We start from the raw sequence: 18,932 nt of genomic DNA, 5'->3' as shown, positions 1-18,932 counted from the left end.
AAGCGGTCAAGGTGTGAACCTCTCGGTTGATATTTCGCGTAGATTGAAACGTTCTAGTCGGAACTTGATTCTTTTCTCTCCTTTGAATTGAACAAGTGGAAGAAAAAAGTGAGCGCTGCTTCGCGTCAAGAAACTGGTTATAGCGTTGATAAAAATTTGAATTTAGAGATAGAACTGGTGAATCATCGACATTCTTGCGGAGCTGTACACTTTGCAGACTTTCAATGTTGGCGAAGGAATTAGCCTTCGATCGAATAATGGAAAGAATAGAATTTAAAATAACGTATTTATTTTAACGAAGCGGTTCAAGATACTCGAGGCAGTAAGGTTAGCTGTGTTGTAAGAAAAATGCAATTACCGCCAATTAAGTCGTTCACTCCAATAACACTCTCCAATTATTATTTTTTTCCTGTCAATGTCATTAACGTCAAGTTTATTCGTACATTCGTACCCGCGAGGCGCGAGGTTCGTTAAACTTGCTTTTAATTGCAAATTGAGCTTCGCGATTCTCACTTGAAACATTTGCGCGGAGTGCGCCGCCTGAGTTTCTTTCGACATCTTTCCCTCTAATTAATGACTTGTTCAAAATCCATCGGCGTCACGCGCAATCTTGGGCGCAATGGGTCTCAAGCGAAACGTTATCGTTTACTCAACGAGAGAACTAGCAGCAAACTGCTTGGCCCGCCAATGGCGTGAGAACGAGTAATTGCCAATTAAGCCGCAAGCAGATCAGGAACGTAGCGGAGGTGAGACGAGACGAACGAAGAGCGTCTTGCCGGCCGAGAAGCAGCCGCGATCGCGCGTCTCCGGTCCGATGCGGGCGCGGTAATTCGGTCGCTGCGGACTGCGGACCGAGCGCGCGAGCGTCATAAATACGCGCGCACGTGTGCCCGAGCGAGTAAAAAAGCCCGGTGAAAAAGGAAAAAAGCACCAGCACATGGCGCTTTATCGTCGAGAGGGCGGCCCCGGCGCGGACGAAAAAAACAAATAAATTGCGCGGGCCGTTGCGCAACTGGCCCGTCGAATGCACCAAGTCCCTTGGCTCGTATCGCCGCTACGTGCGCGTGTGCGGAGAAGCGGGCGCGTCGCTTTATTTTCAGAGGGAGACGGTTGACGCGCCGTTCCGCCATTAAACCTTCGCCTTTTACGAGCGCCGAACGGTCGGCGCGACTGATTTGCGGCGGCGAGCCGAGGCGCGGGAGAAAGGCCATCGCCGGCGACAAGTGCGATCGGAACGAGCGGAAGGCGCGCCCGGCCGGCCGCCAAGACGACGTTGGCGAAAGACAATGCGACGCGCTCGCGTTGAGAGGGTCGCGCGAGCCCTGACAGTGCGAACAGGCTCGCTCGCTCGCTCGCTCGCTTCGGCCAAGTTTAATAATAAACCGAGCCGAGAATAGGCAGCCGAGCGATGCCGATAATCTAATCGACCGAGCGACGCGGAGTGCGCGAGTGTGCGCCGAGCAGACAGCGCGTCGTTGGCAGCCACCTCACTCCTCGAATATCAAACCGCGAAGCGACGCGAAGAACAAGAGAAGAAACTTCGGTAGAGCGCCGATCGTCAAGTGCATTGACTCGTGGGCACGTGGTCGTTGAACGATCGCGACCCAACTGCACTCCCGAATGTGTTTCCGTATCTTATCGCGCACGGCGCGTACCGTGCAGTGCAAACGTGAAGCCACGCGCTCCCCACGAAATGCATATGTGAACGAGCCGCTAGAAGGAGGCACTTTTTGCCCCGAGTGCTTCCAACGCGAGGGACGACTTTACGTTAGGTGGATGAGGATGCGCCGTTAATTGTTTAATGACACTTGAAGCTCTCCCTCTCCCTTTATCCGTTTTATTTTTCAAGCAGCTTATACAGCCAATCGCTGTGTGGTCGATTGCTTTCACGGACATTCAGATAATTTTCTGCCGTAGTTGCTCGAATTACATTTACTCAACAACAACAAAATCGTTATTTGGCATTTTTCTATAGGCTCTGCAAAATTAGAGATAGAGATTGCTGATTAAATTTTGCAGTTGTCTATCCGGTGTAATTTTTTCATCAAATCGAATATGGACTTTTTGAAGAATTTTATAATTTTTCAGATACTAGTATCGTCAAGCGCGCTCCTCGCATTCATCTCGTATTTACATTCAGTAATATTCAGTTTCGTGCTTGAATCAAACCTAAATAATCACAGGCGAAATAAAAAAAATCTAAAACAATTCTATGCTTTGAAACGTTCACCATATATCGATATTAATTATTAAATAAAAATTCAATTACATTGATGTCCGCCGATTTAGCAATCATTTCAAATCTATGTAACAGATTTTTAGGTGCTTAGCTATATAAGTAATGAATAGCGCACTACATTAGTTTTTCTTTTTTCTTTCCAAATAAATAGAACAGACAGCTGTGCCTGACCATTTCATTTCCTTTATTTTTTATTCAAGCAAGTTTAACCCAATATCGGGTTATTTTGCTAAAGACTTAGCACACCAACTTGAAGTACAACAGATTTTCGCACTGAACAGTAATTGTCACGGAGAGCTAAATGGCGACGTCACAGTTGTTTAGATAACTACTTAAGGCCTTAACAACTTGGAAATTAGCATTAGCTAATATAACAGTATTAGAAGATGGAAAATACATATAAAAATCTTGCGGCGTCTAAGACACTGAATGAATTCTAGGTTTCGTTTATCGTACAAGAGACATTGACATAGAATGTGAGCGAGATCTTGTAGAATATAACCTCATTCACAAATTGTATTATTACGTAGCCAAATTTTTTCGAGTGAACATTTTAAGTCGTCGTGGCCAGATTTACACACCTGGAAAATCACGGTTTAGCACGGACATTAAAAATTAGCGGAGTAATTGATTCCTCTGATTGATCCCCCTTTTATTTTTAATATAACTTTTCGCGACACTAGACATTTAATGCGTCTAGTGTGAATGCGCGCTGGGCTAGCCGGTCAGCAACTTCATTACCCTGAATTCCCGACTGAGCTTGAGTTGAGCAGAGAAGAGTGAGCTTGGTCGCCTCATTTATTGCTAAACATTCAGCAGTGAAAGTGGAAGCTTCTTTACACAAGCTACTAGTCAACGCAATGCGATATTTTTCACGAGTGATAGCCGGTCGAATGAGACCAAGGGCTCTGCAATACACGTGGATAACGATATCTCGAGTGATATTTGTAAGCTTGAAGGCTTGTAATTCAAAGGCGTGATCACGAGTTCGTAAGTTATAAAGTTCAAAGTATACGGTATTAAATTTAATGAACGCGACGATTCCTTCGCCTTATTTGCGTAGTCGATCTTTCCTTAGGAATTTGAAGCCGGAGAATCCACGATTCCGATTTTTTCCAGCATTTTTGGTGAGCCGGAATTTCTCACACATTAAAGTTCTGATTTTAGCGATAATGCTTTTAAGTTCCAACAAATTATTTGGCTGGTAAGGTGTTTTAAGTCATTGGTAAAATAGTAGTGTCACTTGTCGTTGAGGTCGTTGTTCTAGTATTCTTAGGGTATAGCTTAACTATATGTCCCGTTTGGTTTTACACATAAAGCAACAGCGCTTCGTACCCTTCTTTAATATATATATATATATATATATATATATATATATATATATATATATATATATATATATACTTGCCGGCGAATCAAAAGAATGTGCGTGCGTTCCGGTTTACTCGCGCTTGCTTGTATATAGTGAATTTGAGATAGAGTTTGTATACCTTTAATTTTTAATGCGTCAGTCGGGACTTGGTTGAGAAAATTGGAATAACGTTAGAAATTCCTAACTGTAACGGATTTCTTTTCGAGGTTGTCGACTACAGCTTCGTTTGCGAGAAAAAAAAACACGTGCGCGATCTGCAAAAATTTTGGAAATAACTTTTTAAATTTTACTTGGCTTACATCTGTTCGATAGCCTCAATAACAATGACTCGGTCATTTTTTGGCTAACAGGTGGCTCGAGCATAGAAAGTAGAACCATTCAAGGTGGAGTCCTTAGAGATGTCGCTTGCCGCAAGGCCTCCATCGGCGGAAACCATTGCTCGATTGAGGGGCAAACGTAGAGCCTGCTTTGCCTTAGGAAAGAATGTATGAGACATAGGTGTAAATGTCGAAGCACAAACTCTATCGAAATGTTCTCATACACAATACTATATAAAAGTAAACAAACTACGGCCGCCTAAGGAGACAACACATATCCGCTTGCTAAGACGATTGACAGTCGACTGGAGAGTTTGTTTACATTTATAAATTAAATTTAAAATATTTATTTAAATAAATTTATAGTACGGAATGCGCCGGAATCAATTCACAGTATTCAATATGAAATATCGATTTATAAATCTCTTTATCGTTGATGATATTTATACAAAGCTAAACTTTACAACAAATATATTCGATAAATTTATGTCATATAAATAAATGTAAATGGAGTAAATTAAGATTATTTTATCGTATTATGTTAAAGTTAGGCCATTGAGACATTTTAAACGTTATTGTCTTTCAAACGGCTGCAATTGTCTTACTCATTTTTAGACATTTAATTGATCGATGCAACACACCTCGGTCTATTATTTAGCGCCGATTCACTCGTAGCAGTGACCCATGTGGCTACATTCAGCCAATCAAATCACGGATAAAGGGGCTCCACTCGGCAGTCCATCGCTTTTTTATAAATGATGATTTTTTTATAAATAAGGAACAGTTATCAACGCGTTTCCTGTACTCACATCTTTCTATTTCATTGATTATTTTTGTATTCATTAACATATTTAACAAATTACTTAATTACTGTTTTCAAAGATAAATTTTCCAATTTCTTTACGAAACACATATCACAATGGGAAAATTTGTATTAGTAAAACAGCTCCACGTTTTCAAATTCATATCCCCTTATAATCCTCTTATAAGAAGGTGATGGTTGCCAAATTGAAGCATTTTATTCGTGATCTAATTGGCTGAGATATAGTCACCTGATATACTGTTATGGCAGCAAATATGCTTGTCGATGTCGTTTCGAGTCGAGATTTTAGTAATAAAAATTCATTTTATCACAATTAATACGGAGAATTTTAAAGATAATGAAAATAAAAAAAGTTATTATTTTTACACTCATTTTATGAAACTAGCAGCAAGTAAATCGTCAGTAAAAGCGAGAAGTTATTGTGCTTTGGAATTATTCTGATAATCTAATATTTGAACGTGTAAGATTGATAAAAATGTTGTATTTTCGTAATCTTTATTAAAGGAGTAGGATAAACGTTTAATAGTAATTTGATCCGTATAGTTGAAAGGAGCTGTAGAGATTGTTTATGTCAGTTTTTGATATAATTCATGAATTTAGAATACATGGAACTGTTTTATTACTAATACAAGTTTTCCACTGTGATATGTGTTTTCTATCAAATATTGAAAAATCCATCTTTGGAAAAAGGGATTTATTGCATTAAATATGTTAATCAATGTGACAATAAATGAAAAAGAAGATGAAAGCGCGCGAAGCGCGTCTCATGTCCATAAACGAATAATCTTTGAGTTCTTTTTAACTATACGGGTCAAATTATTAATTATTATTAAATATTGTTAAATATTATTAAATTATTATTGATTTTTCCTACTTTTTAAATAAAGATGGTGACGTTACAACATTTATTTCAATCTTAAATATTCAAAAACCAGATTATCGATTAGAAAATAACTAGGACGATTTCAAAGCATAAGCGCTTATTTTTACGAAATGATTTACTTGGTGCTAGTTTCATAAAATAAGTGTTACAGCAATAACGCTGCAGCCTATTTTTTGTACTTTCATTATCTTCAAAATGATCCGTATCAACTATGATAAATTGAATTTTTATTGACAAACTCTCAACTTAAAACTACGCATACTCGTTTATTTGCCACCACGGAATGGTATATCACGTGATCACATTCTAGCCAATCACATCATGAATAAAATTATTAAACATGGCATCTATTACTTTATTATAAAGGGAAGAAATTGAGCTCAATACTCAAGTCGTTTTAAGTTTAAGCATAAAAATGAAACGTATTTGTACGGCAATTATTGACAGCAATGTTTCAGTGCCCTTGAATAACATTCAGGGTGTTTACAAAAATCCAACTTTTTTTAAGATACCACTTCGTTGGCTTGTAATTTTGTTTACAACTTTTACGCTGAAAAATGATCAAATACGAAAAGGACAAAAGTATTTGTTTCACAACTTTACACAAATTGTATTAATACACTAAAGCTCAGGCCAAAACTAAATAAGATAGCATCAAAGTAACTGTTGAAAACGGGGTATAATGGAAAAAAAAACTTTCAATTGTTTATAAAATTATTGAAACAAATTGCAAAAAGTCATTGTTTTTAACAATTGATTGCTCCAATTTATTCTACGAGAAAAATTATGACGGAAACCTATATAACATTTTTCTGTTAGCGCGCAATTTGTTCGGTCAGTTCTGACAAATATTAGAATCTTACAGTTAGTTGGTGAAACTTTTCTGTTATAAAAATTTGGAAATCGTGTTAGAAATCATTCAAGAATAAACGTTCTAAACGAAGATCAAGTGATTCCTCATCGTATGAGCACGAGATAAAACGGGATAGTAAAAGACAATGTGCCATATCATCATGTGTGATAAGAAGTGAACTTTATTGCCAAAAATGTAATATAAACTTGTGTAAAAGATAAAAAGAACACATAAACACCACCAAATAAAAATTCAATGCTACATCAAATTATTTAAAAATAAAAGATAGGTTAAATACTCTTCACTTTATCTTGCCTATGCTTGTTTAGTGCCGATTTACGCTAACAAATTGTGGACTGACAGAAAAATGTTATATAGGTTTTCATTATCATTTTTTCCGTAGAATTGATTGGCGCAATTGGTTTTTAAAAATAATGTTTTTTTTACAATTTGTTCAAATAATTTTTTATAAACAATTGCAAATAACAAAAGAAAAAACAGGGGTATTTATTTTTCATTATTCCCCGTTTCCAACAGTTACTTTTATGTTATTTTACTCCGTTTTAACCTGGGCTTTAATGGATTTATGAATGCATTTACTGAGATTTTAAGATTGGTCAGAATGATAAGCTTAAAAGTGAAGCTGCGTATGCTTGTTTCTTTTTTATTCAAAAACGATCCCTGCGTAATAAGGATTTCTTTATTAGCACGAGGATTTTGTAAGTGTACATTAAAAAGCTTAACAAAAATCATGAAGATATCAGGTTTTTTGGATGAGCGGCTCTTCGGTTAGATAGCAAAGGCAATTGCCAGTCGAATAATTGAAACGTGACTGTAATTATCCTTTGAATAATTTTCACTCGTGCAGCTGATATATCTGGCCTTCGTGACGAGGAAACCGAAATCGTTAATTCCAAGTGGTTGAAAATGATTGGACCGCGCATGTAAATCGCGCAACCAACTAATCACCGCGCGTGAAGCCGTAAAGTAGTTTTTGCACTAATTAGACAAGGATTTTCGAAAGAGAAAAAAGAGCGAATCACGTTCTAACGGCGCACCAACTCATATGTAATCACTCTCGCGCCCGTATAATGCCGATCTATAAGCTTCGAGACGTGTCTAGAGAGGATAAGCAAGCAAGGCAAGAGCTCATCGATAGAGCGCAAGATATGACTTTTGGAAGTATGCAAGAAGTTGTTGGCGAGTAGGTATTAGTCCGCTGGGGCGAGCGTCACCACGCGACGCATTCCCGAAATGGCAATCTCGCTCTCCGAACCAGCCCTCCCCCCCCCTCCGCCGAAAAACTCGGTGGCGCGCAATAGCGACGAATGTCGGGCAGCGCCGCGGCATTCCTGCCGAGGTTATTTACACCGTGGCCTCCCCTCCTTCGGCTTGCCGGCGTCCCGCGCCGCCAAGGCTGCCGTGCATCTTCGTCTTCGCCGCGAAAATCGCGGACATCCAGGTCGGAGGGCGACGAGAGCAGCGACGCGTCGAGGAGGAGCGCGAGTACCCGTGGATCGCATTGTCCTCCGGGTGTCTCGCGGGGCGTCAAGGATGATCGCCGAGAGCAGCAGCTAGCGCGGCGCGCCGGCACTCGCTCGCTCGTAACGCTCTATTAAAAGCGAAAACGAGCGGCGCGAGCCGGGAGAAGAAGCACGCGGCCCGTAACGCACCTGTTTCTTAGCTGCTGCCGTGCTTTTTTCGTCTCGGCGAGGTATCGCGCGGTATCGGCTGCCTCGCTCGTCACCGCGCGGGATCGCCGAGTTGCTTGTTTCTTTTTGCTCCCTTCGGCCACTCGGCGAGTTTCTTCCGAGGCGGTCGCGAGTGAAAAGCGTTTGGTCCAATTGCCTCGTCTATACCACTCGGCTATTACAGTTCGGCAGTTAATAATTTGAGTTGCTGCCAGCGTCCACGTCGCGCAGTCCCAACACTTGAAGCGCGCGCGAAAAAAAAGGCAACGCTGTTCGTCCTTCCCATTCTTCGTGGCGTCGCGTACATAACGATCCTCGACTAATTGTTTCTCCAAGTATACGCAGCAGCCACTATTCGCTTCCTCTCTAATCGGATGTTTTCTCGCAAATTTCTATACCAAATTTATACCTATTAGTATACAACTCGCGATTTCTCTCGATCAATAACAATGTAGCTAATATCAGCTGGAGTAGAATATAACTAGCCTTGATTTCTCTCTGTCTCGTAGCCAAGGCCTAGCATCGCTAATTACTTTTCGAAAAAAAAAAAAAAAAAAGAAAAAAAAGAGAGCCTAGAGAATTTTTCACGCGCGCGCGTTTTCACTCGGTTGTCAGCGCGGGAGAGGCAGCCGTTCGGCCGTCGCCAGCGTCGCGCGCGGGGGCAGGAAGTGGCTATTATACATTGGCAGCGCGCGGCGCGACAAGGATGTGTCTCACATGCGGCGTTGTCAATCGTGCATGCAGCGCTCATGCTCGCTTCGAGAGGAAAAGCCGGGCCCGCGCTGCTGCCCATGGCCAAAGGTTTAATGAACTTTTACGCGGAGACTTCGCCACCGCGGAAAGTGGACGCTTCGCTTTTTCGCTCCTTGTACTGTGTCGTTCGACCGCGGTAGACGCGCGCACTTGCCGATCGAACGCCCTGCTGCAAGAGACGACGAAGAAAGGGGGAATCGTGACTCACTCTCTCGCGTAAGATATGATCGAATAAATAATCGGCGCCAAGTATAATAAGGAAAGCGGCCCACTTTCTCGCGTGATTGTGTCGCGCGCGCGCGCGAAATTTTCTGGCAGACGGCTTGAGAGAAAGATGATTGATCGGTCGACTCTGCATTTTCTCGTTGCCGGCACATGCATCGACTAACGAACAGCGAAAGTTGCCATCTGCTTCAAATTTAGGCCACTGCGTAACTGTGCAGTTCCACTGGCTATGCAACCTACGTTACGTTATCTCGAGAGTGAGAAAAAGAAAGGACAAACGTCACCGGCCGAAAGTATGGCAAGTTCGAGTTCAAGAAAGTACATGTGCGGTGACGCGGATATTAAGAAGGTTTAAACGATTTCGCGACTGAGAGCTCTTGTACATCCTTACTCTGAACTCACGTAACAAAAATTTGTGTTACATCGTGTGCATCGTAACGCAGCTACACAAGGGGTTTTAAGTCGAGAAGGGGCGGAGAGGTGAAAACCGCTGTAAGGAGATTTAAAAGACGGATCACGCGCGCAGAAACACGCGACAGCCCTTGCCACAGCTCTACGTTTATTCACCTTTAGACGTATTTTCGTCGAATCTTAACGTACTTCAGCCACGTAAGCGATGCCCAATTTTGCTTTGCTCAAAAATATCTGAGGCGAATAATCCGAATGTTGGGTCCGGCGAGCAATTAGCACACGCGGTGAATATCATCGCGGCAAGGTCGAGAAATCGATTCGCTCCTCGCTTGCGGAGGCAACGAGAAGCGCGACGTCTCTTCGTAACGCGAATTTCAAGCACAACTTCGAGCACATATAGCACTGAGCCCTGTGTGTACGTGAGTGAGCGACGGCCGATTGCCAACGTCCGAGCACGGCTGACTTCCTCTTTTGCCGGGGCAAGATAAATAATTATTCGAGTGCAACAGCAGCTGCTGCCGCTGCAGCTGCAAACGCACGCGCATACAAAGTCCTTTTGATTTGCAAAAGGAAAAAAGGGAAGGCGTCGGGTGGGGGGGGGGGGGGGGGGGGGGGGATTATACTTCCTTCAAAAGACTTTCTTTGTTTGACGAGGGCGTGCGTGCGGAATAGAGTTTGCACTGAGCCTGGATGCACTCGGAGCTTGTGCCGTACGAAAATTGTTGACACGCAGACACGAGCGTAGCTTTTCGTCGCGATACGTTTCTGCCTCGCCGGCCAAGGGGCATCTCGGCAAGGCAGCGTACAATTTTACGAAACCTATATCTGGATTACACACTTACATTCATTCCAGCGCTGGTCGAAAGCGAAACAGATATGCAGAAGAAAGGCGATCATGGTTTACAAAGTGTTTGTCATTGATGGGAGTTGGTTCTTTTGCTCGATGCTTCTTATTCCTAAAATCGACGTCAAATTTCTATTTTCATTCGTTTAATAAACAACTGAGCACACAACAGACACAGCCGCGTTACACAGCTCTGCATTACAAACGAAAGACAGAGACAGCTAAACGTCGCCTGGTTTCTTAACCCTTCTTGCGTATTACTCGTCTAGATGGAAATGTTGCGTGACAGAACGCCACGATGTAGCTCTTTTCTTTTTCGTTAGGAAACTCACTGTCACCGGTGCTATTTGTACAGTTGTTCATTTAACTCGATACATTTTTATGATCACTCATGATAAAGTTAGTTTGGCTGGATAACTGTTTCAGGCAGAATAACGCAATAACAATTGAAATCAAGCGATTGTCTGCGCCAAATGCCATCCACTCGCATCGGGCAGAATTTTGTCAAAGACACCCTCCCCCATTCGATTTACGAACGCGTGCGCGACACAACGCACCGTCATCTAAAATTTATTCGAACCTACCAATACACGTACACCGCAGCGCGCCTCTCTGGCCGTATTAACAATTAATTGAACCAACGCGCACGCGACCTACCCCCGACGCGATAGGCAGCTACCCTCGAAAAGTCCCTCAAGCTCAAGCGTATATACGTACAGCGAAGAAGCAATTTTCGCTGGAAAATTAAACGATTCCGCCAATTTTCGGGGATAACTGTTTGCCTGCAGGCCGTCGTCGACAACCGACCAATCGATAAAGACCCCGCGAAAGCAAAATCAGCTGAAACGCCGCGCGCGACCTTCGTTGGATATGCACCACCAGCTGCTTTGCTTATTGCTGTCTCTATCTCTTTGCTTTCGAGGTGAAGCAGCTCAAGCAGTTCTTTTTTATATTTTTCTCCTTTGTATTCTTTTGCTTGCGCGTGTGTTGTTTATTTAATGGCGAGGACACTAGAAAGAGTTTTATAATGAGGCCTGTTATCAATTTTACGATTATAGGTTGGGTCCTCTGTACACTTCTTTCTTGATCGACAAGTTTTGGCGCTGGATAACGGCAAATAAAACTCACAGCATTACATACAGATTTCTGTTTTCTCCTTAAATGATTTACCGAAAGAATGCAGCACTTTGTTTTTGTCTACTGTTATTTTCGAACGTTTCAAGATTATTTTGTAAAACATTATACATCATTACTTGTAGTTTGTACACAATTTCCTCGAATGTCATTATAAAGTTATGTATATATTTCTCAAGTGAAACGCGTTTTTACGATTGAAAATTTTTCGCATTTTTTTTAACATTTGAAATATTCTCAAGTCTTTATCAATACAAATTTTGAATATAATTTATTTTAATATTACGAGATATACCATAATAGTCCTACCGTATCTTTCAAATGATTTAAGCAGTCGAAAATAATTTACTATGTGATTAAAATGAGCATTGAGAATGAATCATCGAAAAAATTACTCGAACGTAACATAATGCTCTGGAAAATGAACGGAGCAATCAAAATTCAGAACGCTTCTACATTTTTATGAAACAAACATTTGATAGTCATCTCCATTGCCGCAGTAGCGATCAGTAGACAAACGCGATCTGCAACGCCTCCCACAGTGCAGAAAGCACAGCTTCGAATTACAAATTCGTACAGGAAAAAAACATTCGCCAGCTAAACGCCATGCCGTGCGAGCAACTCAAATGCATCAATGGCGTACACACATTGGTAGATGTATTATATACGTTATGCGTTTTACCTCATAAACAAAAAAAATCAAGCTCACCTCGTACGTGTGTGTGTGTCTTGGATACGTGTGCATATAACCCTCAAGCAAAGACGCCTCCTGCAGGCATGGCCATACTGATAAAGGTATAATTTTAATGTAGATTAAGCTTTTAGACGTGCGTTCGAATCGTCTGATCTTTCACGTCTCGCTCGGGAAAAAATCTTCTTTAGGAAAATGCACAAGAGAGAAAAACCGGAGCGTACAATGAAACTACACGCTCTTCCCTCAACGTACATACACAAACTGAACTGAAACTCTGAGTGCCGCGCGCGCGCAGCAAGGATCTCTCGCTCTCTCTCGCGCGACGGACGCTGCTGGTTGGATGGAAAAAGGGAAGATTTTGCGGCCACTGCCGCCTACTGCCTCGATACGCACCGCCGCTGAAACCTATATGTGTTATATTATACTACACTCGGCAAACTTCGGTAAAGTCCGACTGCGCGGGAAAAACTCGTAATGTTTAGTTTTTTTTGTTGCTCTTGCTTGTTCTCTCTCTCTCTCTCTGTTTCCTTTTTGGATTAAAATAGATGTAAGTTCAAAAGCCTAACCCTGCTTTTCGTTGATGTTTTTGAGTGCTAATTAAATTAAATTTAGAGTTTATAATAAAAGTCATTAGATGAAGTTAAAGTATGATTTGAACTTTATATTATTAAAAATATTCGTTTATTTCTATTTAATTCTATGCTACAGTAAACATTATAGTATAAAATATGTTTTTATATACATTGTATATACAAGGCAATGTACATCATTCATAACTTATTTCTTAGTTCATAAGCTCTTTCATTGCAGGTGACATTGTCATCAATTTTTGTTCACAGTCTTTTTTTTCTTTCTCACTCTTTAATTCTTTCCACATTAATTCTAGTTTATTCCTTTGATATTTCTGAAAATTCATATGAATCAATAAAAATTTCATATTTATATAATAATAATCCATGATCAATTGAGTAGATTACCCTGATAAATAAGAAACAATGCTTCATTGTTGCACCAACGTAAAGAATTTTTACCGTAACTAGTTTACCTCCAAGATCATTTATTTTTGGTATGGCATTCAATAAGAACATGTGTGGTCCGTGGCGAATTTTGATTAAACCAATTTTAGTATAACTATTACAGTATTTAGCTAAATAATAGAAATTCAATGAATTGGCTATAAAAAATAAATAAAATTAATGTAAGTACCTGAAAATCCAGCTTGACTTGCTGCTTCTCCATAATCACCATACATTTCTTTTACTTTTTTTTTTATAGCATCATGCAAAGCTGTGGTTTTCAAATTGAAAGCTTTATCGGATTTGTCACGTGTTGATACCTGAATAGTGATATACCTGCAATAATTAGTTATAAAAAATCACTGGATTTATATAAGTTGTTGAAATATTACAATTCGACATTATAATTTTATGGTAAAAAGAAACATTAACTATAACGATTGATGTAAACAAAGATAATACCTGTTCTTGTAGCGAACCATTTTGAGGTTAGAAAGTTTTAATAACTTGTAGTGGCAGTATACTTCATACTTGTCGAATCGAAAGACGATGAAAAGATCTCTCAAATTCTCAAAATAGCCTACACTGCGCATGTAAGGTCTGTTCACCACGTCCTTTCGAGTTAAGAGACTTCTACAAGAGCCATCTGAAAAGACCATTTATAACATTTATTTTTATTTTACAAATTAATATCAAATAATTACGTCTGGAATTATACGTCTGGAACGCTATTCTTTAATTATCTCATATGTCGCATGTCGACAAGATATTATTTGGTGAAAAGTTTAAAACTCGAAATATATGTTATGTACATTTGAAATTATTGTTCGTTAAGAATAAAACTATAAGTAGTTTTATTCGGCTGTTTATACGTAATATTTTTTATTTCTAACCAAAAGAAATAGTTTACATACTGTATTGATATTAATTGATCAATCATTTAACAACGAGTATAGCGAACAAACCTTACGAGAGGCAGAAGCGAAGATCGAACGACCTGAAGTTCGAGGCGTAGAGCACTTTAAAGCCCTGGTCCTATAGTGTACGTACGGATGCGGACGGATACGGACGCGAATGGCAACTGTAGTAACATCACTAAAAATATCTAGTTCAATTATTTAGTACCAACACTACCGGTAGTGAGTAAAAGTGACTGTTGTTTAAAACTGTAGCACCGAACGTACCACATTTAATGTTCAAATGTCAGGTCTACAATTTACTTTTCAAATTTTCATGAATATTGCTTATTGATGAGTATGCTAATGTAAACAAAATTTTTGGGATGATTAATACATATCATTTATATATATTTTCTTCTTCTCATATATTCAAGTACTTCCATAAAATTAAGGCCTAATTCCACTAATTGTAGTTGAAAGTCTATCAATTCTCTATCATTTGCCATCTTATAGACTGCAATAATGTAAAGGTTAGATAGGCGTTACATTAAATGTGGTACGTTCGGCGCTACAATTTTAAACAACAGTCACTTTTGCTCATTACCGGTAGTGTTGATACTAAATAATCGAACTAGATATTTTTGGTAATGTTAGTAGAGTTGCGATTCGCGTCCGTATCCGTCCGCATCCGTACGTACCTATGGACCGGGGCCTAATGGTGCATGTAAGGCCCTCGCCACATATGCGCATACGCACGCGTACGAGGGCGTACAAACGCGTACAAATCGCTAAAAATTTTGATAGTGCCAACAACAGAAAATTACTACTATTCCTCGCATGCCCCAAACGAACACACTTACTCCCGGAACAAACGTATCATAACCTTCAATAATATAGCGTTATGATACGTTTGTTCCGGGAGTAAGTGTGTTCGTTTGGGGCATGCGAGAAATAGTAGTAACTTTCTGTTGTTGGTACTATCAAAATTTTTAGCGATTTGTACGTGTTTGTACGCCCTCGTACGCGCGCCTATGCGCATATGTGGCGAGAGTAAGAGAACTCTTCGATTCGGCCCAGCACTGCGTAACCAAGCGATAGCAGATATTTGAGATATTACATTACTACTGAATCCGCGTAAATAACAATTCGATCAATGTTCTAACTCACTATCAATTGCAATCACATTGAGCTTTCCATCGTTGCATTAACGAAATATCTGCTGTTAAACATTGAGTGTACGTCCGTGCGGTATAGTAATTAATTTTTAATTTAATAATAATCGATGTTCCCACGTGTGAAAAAATAATGTTCGCATAATATTTATTTTCACATATAATATATTCTGAATTATTAATTTTTTTATTAATTGATCATTTAAAGAAAAAAATAATATACGCCGATTAGCCTGCAAGCTTCCTGCGTATAACATTAATCGCATTTTGAAGGCTTATGGAATGACGGTTTTAAACAAGTCAGTATCGTATAAAATTAATGCAGTTGAATATTTTATATTTTTAAAACTAATTAAAGCCCAAATTAAAATTTTGTCCTCGAGTATGCGGTCATATTGACCATAATGTCACAAATGAAAATGCTCTATAATTGAGAAACTAATTATTCACTGTTATGCCGGCTATAGTTCTACCTTCTTACTGCAGTGCAGATGTAAACAAGAAGTGTGCTCACGTGATCAGCGTATATGCAGCCACGTGAGCAGCCATGCCGTATAAATCGACGAATCCTATGTTTCCAAAATTTCACACGGAATATTTATTAGTTCACCTACATATTACGCTATCAGCACTGCACATGCAACTGATAACAAAGTATACAAATCAATACGACTATCTTGAATCTTCCATTTTTATTTTTCCCGAACTTATCTGACATAATCATTTAAAAATTTTGGCGCTGTAATATAGGAGTATTTGAACGTCTTCCTTTTTAATCATGGTGAATTAAATTCTTTTGAATCCTCTTTTCAATATACAAATTATATTATTTTTACATTATATGATTTTTTTATTAATCAAATAAATTTAATATTTTTATTGTTCACTCACAGTTGATTTTGTTCTACTTAAAATTAAATAAGATGTGTGTTAAGATATAACAGCAATAATATATAATTTTCATATGATCATATCAAATTGCTATTTAAATGAACGAAGAACTTCGATATCATCATGGGTCAAGCTCATAAAACATTCAAACCCAAGATAATGCTACATCTTACATTGATTGTGTCATAAAAGTTAAAAGCTGATAATAAACTCTTTTTACTTCCAACGTTGATAGTACTATACTTAGTATGATTGCTGCTTTAGGATCAACCATACTCTTGGAGAAAATTTAGAAGACATTTTTACAATATACTTGACACAATGATTTATTTTGTGGGTGTTGATGTTGGAACTGGCAGTGCTAGAGCAGCTTTAGTTACATCACAAGGAAAGATTATAGAGTCTGCTGTCCATCCTATCAAAACTTTTAATCCACAAGATAAATTTTATGAACAATCATCGAATGATATTTGGGCTTCTGTATGTACAGTTGTTAAGGTATACAAATAATATAGGTAAATTTAACACATAAGTTTGACTGAACAAATGGATACAAATATTCTACTTATTATAGGAAGTTGTTGCTAATACTCCAAAAGAATATATTAAAGGAATTGGCTTTGATGCAACATGTTCATTAGTTGCACTGGATAGACATGGACTGCCTATTTCAGTTAGCCCTACAGGTAAATAATTAAAAATTTTTTTTAATGTTATATGCATTTTTTAAGCCATTGCTCTACTGTACAGGCATCAATGATCAAAATATTATCCTATGGCTGGACCATCGAGCTGAAGAGCAAGCAGAATATATCAATAAGTTAGGGCATAAAATGTTAAAATATGTAGGTGGGAAAATATCATTAGAAATGGAGGTGCCAAAGCTTTTGTGGCTAAAGCAGAATTTACCAGATACATGGGAAAAAGCCGATTTATTCTTCGATTTACCTGACTTTCTAACGTGGAAAGCGACAAATTCCGATTCCAGGCGTGTAAACAGCTCAGATTTTTGAAATAAATGTGCGGGATGCTAACTGTTGTTATTTCAGATCATTGTGTTCACTAGTATGTAAATGGAACTATAGTGCTGGGCCAGACGGAGATTATCATTGGTGTAGTGATTTCTTTGATAAAATTGGATTATCCGACCTCAAAAACGGTAATTGGAAAAAAATTGGTGAGTAAAAATTTTAGTTTATCTGCATGTTTATCTTCAGAACTTAACTACTTCAGAAGGTTTGAAGAATGACATAATAAAAATATAAATAAATACTTGCAGGTCAAATTGTTAAACCACCAGGACACCCAGTGGGTTCTGGATTGACATCAAAAGCAGCTAAGGAGTTGAATTTGTTAGAAGGTACACCAGTGGGTACGTCAATTATTGATGCTCATGCTGGTGGACTTGGCATGCTTGGTTGCTCAGCCCTAAATATTTCCTCAGATTTTACAAGTAGATTAGGTAAGATGCAGATTTTGCGTGAAATTGCCAATCTTTCTTTAATAGATGCTGTGATTAGGTTTAATATGTGGCACCTCTACATGTCACATGGCTGTTAGTAAAAATGAAATATTTGTTGGTGGCGTTTGGGGACCATATTATGGTGCAATGGTACCTGATCTTTGGCTCAATGAGGGAGGACAAAGTACTACTGGTAAATTAATCGATCACGTTATAGATACTCATCCAGCTAAGTCAGAGATTCAACAAAAATTACAATCAAATATGTATGTACTATAAAAAATAAACAGCACAATTGTATTGCCATTGTGTACAGCCTTTTCTAAATGTAATAGGCACGTGCAGCAGTATCTTACTGAGCTTTTAAAATCAATGGCCAATAAAAGGAATCTTCGCGATATAGCTTATCTAACAGAGGAGATCCACGTCTGGCCTGATTTTCACGGGAATCGTTCTCCTCTAACCGATCCTACACTTTGTGGAATGGTAAAATTAAGATTTTATGTATTAAAACTCTATCATATTAGCATCAAAATTATTAAACTTTGATTTCCAAAAAAATCCAGATAAGTGGACTTACTTTGTCGAAGGATGAAGAAAACTTAGCAACCTTGTACTTAGCTACAATGCAATCGTTAACGGTAAGAGATACTTTCATTTTTAGAGCATATAAAAAAACGTATCGATCTAATTGGTTCATTAAATATTTTAGTACGGCACTAAACATATTCTAGAAGCATTAACGGATGCAGGCCACAAAATAGAGTCCTTGCTCGTGTGCGGCGGCCTGAGTCAAAATCCATTATTTATTCAAACTCAGGCAGACGTTTTAGGTCTGCCCATGCTTTGCCCTGCAGAACGCGAATCTGTACTTGTAGGTTCTGCTATTCTTGGCTCTTGTGCCGCGAAAGCTTTTCCGTCGGTACACGAAGCTATCAAAGCTATGGGAGGCTCTGCTAAAGTTGTGCATCCTTCAACTGAGACTTACTCGTGAGTATTTCGTTTCCTTGTTCAATTTTTTATTTAAAATGGGTTACGTTATTAAGAGTTGTTAATTCTACTGCAGTTATCATTGCAAGAAATATCGAGTATTTAGAAAAATGGTCGAAGATCAAAAAATTTATAAAAAGTACATGTCTGAATAATCCTACTGTTTTTAATGGGTATTGGATTTATTCTGTGATTTTTATATGTACATTGTTGAAGAGCACAAAGTGAATCTCAGAAATTTTGTTAATGGAAAACGATTTATT

At 39.0% G+C, this 18,932-nt stretch overlaps 3 protein-coding genes across 9 annotated transcripts in view; 1 reads left to right on the top strand and 2 right to left on the bottom strand.

Moving 5' to 3' along the window:
- Nucleotides 1–12,501, bottom strand: part of LOC131664497 (uncharacterized) — a 22,696-nt gene extending 10,195 nt beyond the window's left edge. For all 5 annotated transcript variants that reach the window (XR_009301939.1, XM_058935647.1, XM_058935644.1 and 2 more), the window contains exon 1: nt 12,255–12,501. The gene's annotated coding sequence lies outside the window, so the exon portion shown is untranslated. The remainder of the gene's footprint in view (nt 1–12,254) is intronic.
- On the top strand, nt 3,127–18,885 carry LOC131664498 (FGGY carbohydrate kinase domain-containing protein). Of its 2 annotated transcripts, XM_058935649.1 has the most exons (11): nt 3,127–3,229; nt 16,465–16,715; nt 16,792–16,903; nt 16,968–17,205; nt 17,267–17,394; nt 17,497–17,679; nt 17,738–17,945; nt 18,015–18,165; nt 18,246–18,320; nt 18,392–18,669; nt 18,746–18,885. In XM_058935649.1, the coding sequence occupies exons 2-11, from the start codon at nt 16,539–16,541 to the stop codon at nt 18,822–18,824; spliced, it is 1,629 nt and encodes a 542-aa protein (XP_058791632.1). In that variant the 5' UTR covers nt 3,127–3,229; nt 16,465–16,538; the 3' UTR covers nt 18,825–18,885. The 2 variants fall into 2 exon arrangements, with proteins under 2 accessions (XP_058791632.1, XP_058791631.1); XM_058935648.1 differs by lacking the exon at nt 3,127–3,229 and having other exon boundaries at nt 16,335–16,715.
- LOC131664500 (uncharacterized) lies at nt 12,923–14,331 on the bottom strand. 2 transcript variants are annotated; one of them, XM_058935650.1, is made up of 5 exons: nt 14,221–14,331; nt 13,718–13,901; nt 13,446–13,591; nt 13,217–13,386; nt 12,923–13,143 (listed from the first exon to the last, which is right to left on the bottom strand). In XM_058935650.1, exons 2-5 carry the CDS (start codon nt 13,846–13,848, stop codon nt 13,024–13,026), a joined length of 567 nt encoding a protein of 188 aa, XP_058791633.1. In that variant the 5' UTR covers nt 13,849–13,901; nt 14,221–14,331; the 3' UTR covers nt 12,923–13,023. The 2 variants fall into 2 exon arrangements, with proteins under 2 accessions (XP_058791633.1, XP_058791634.1); XM_058935651.1 differs by having other exon boundaries at nt 14,226–14,243.
- Nucleotides 18,886–18,932: the final 47 nt, after the last annotated feature.

Source organism: Phymastichus coffea, unplaced genomic scaffold (assembly GCF_024137745.1).
Source record: "Phymastichus coffea isolate CEN01 unplaced genomic scaffold, Cenicafe_Pcof_1.1 PCOF00044, whole genome shotgun sequence".
Lineage (NCBI taxonomy): Eukaryota > Metazoa > Arthropoda > Insecta > Hymenoptera > Eulophidae > Phymastichus > Phymastichus coffea.
This window is presented reverse-complemented; position numbering and strand designations above follow the sequence as displayed.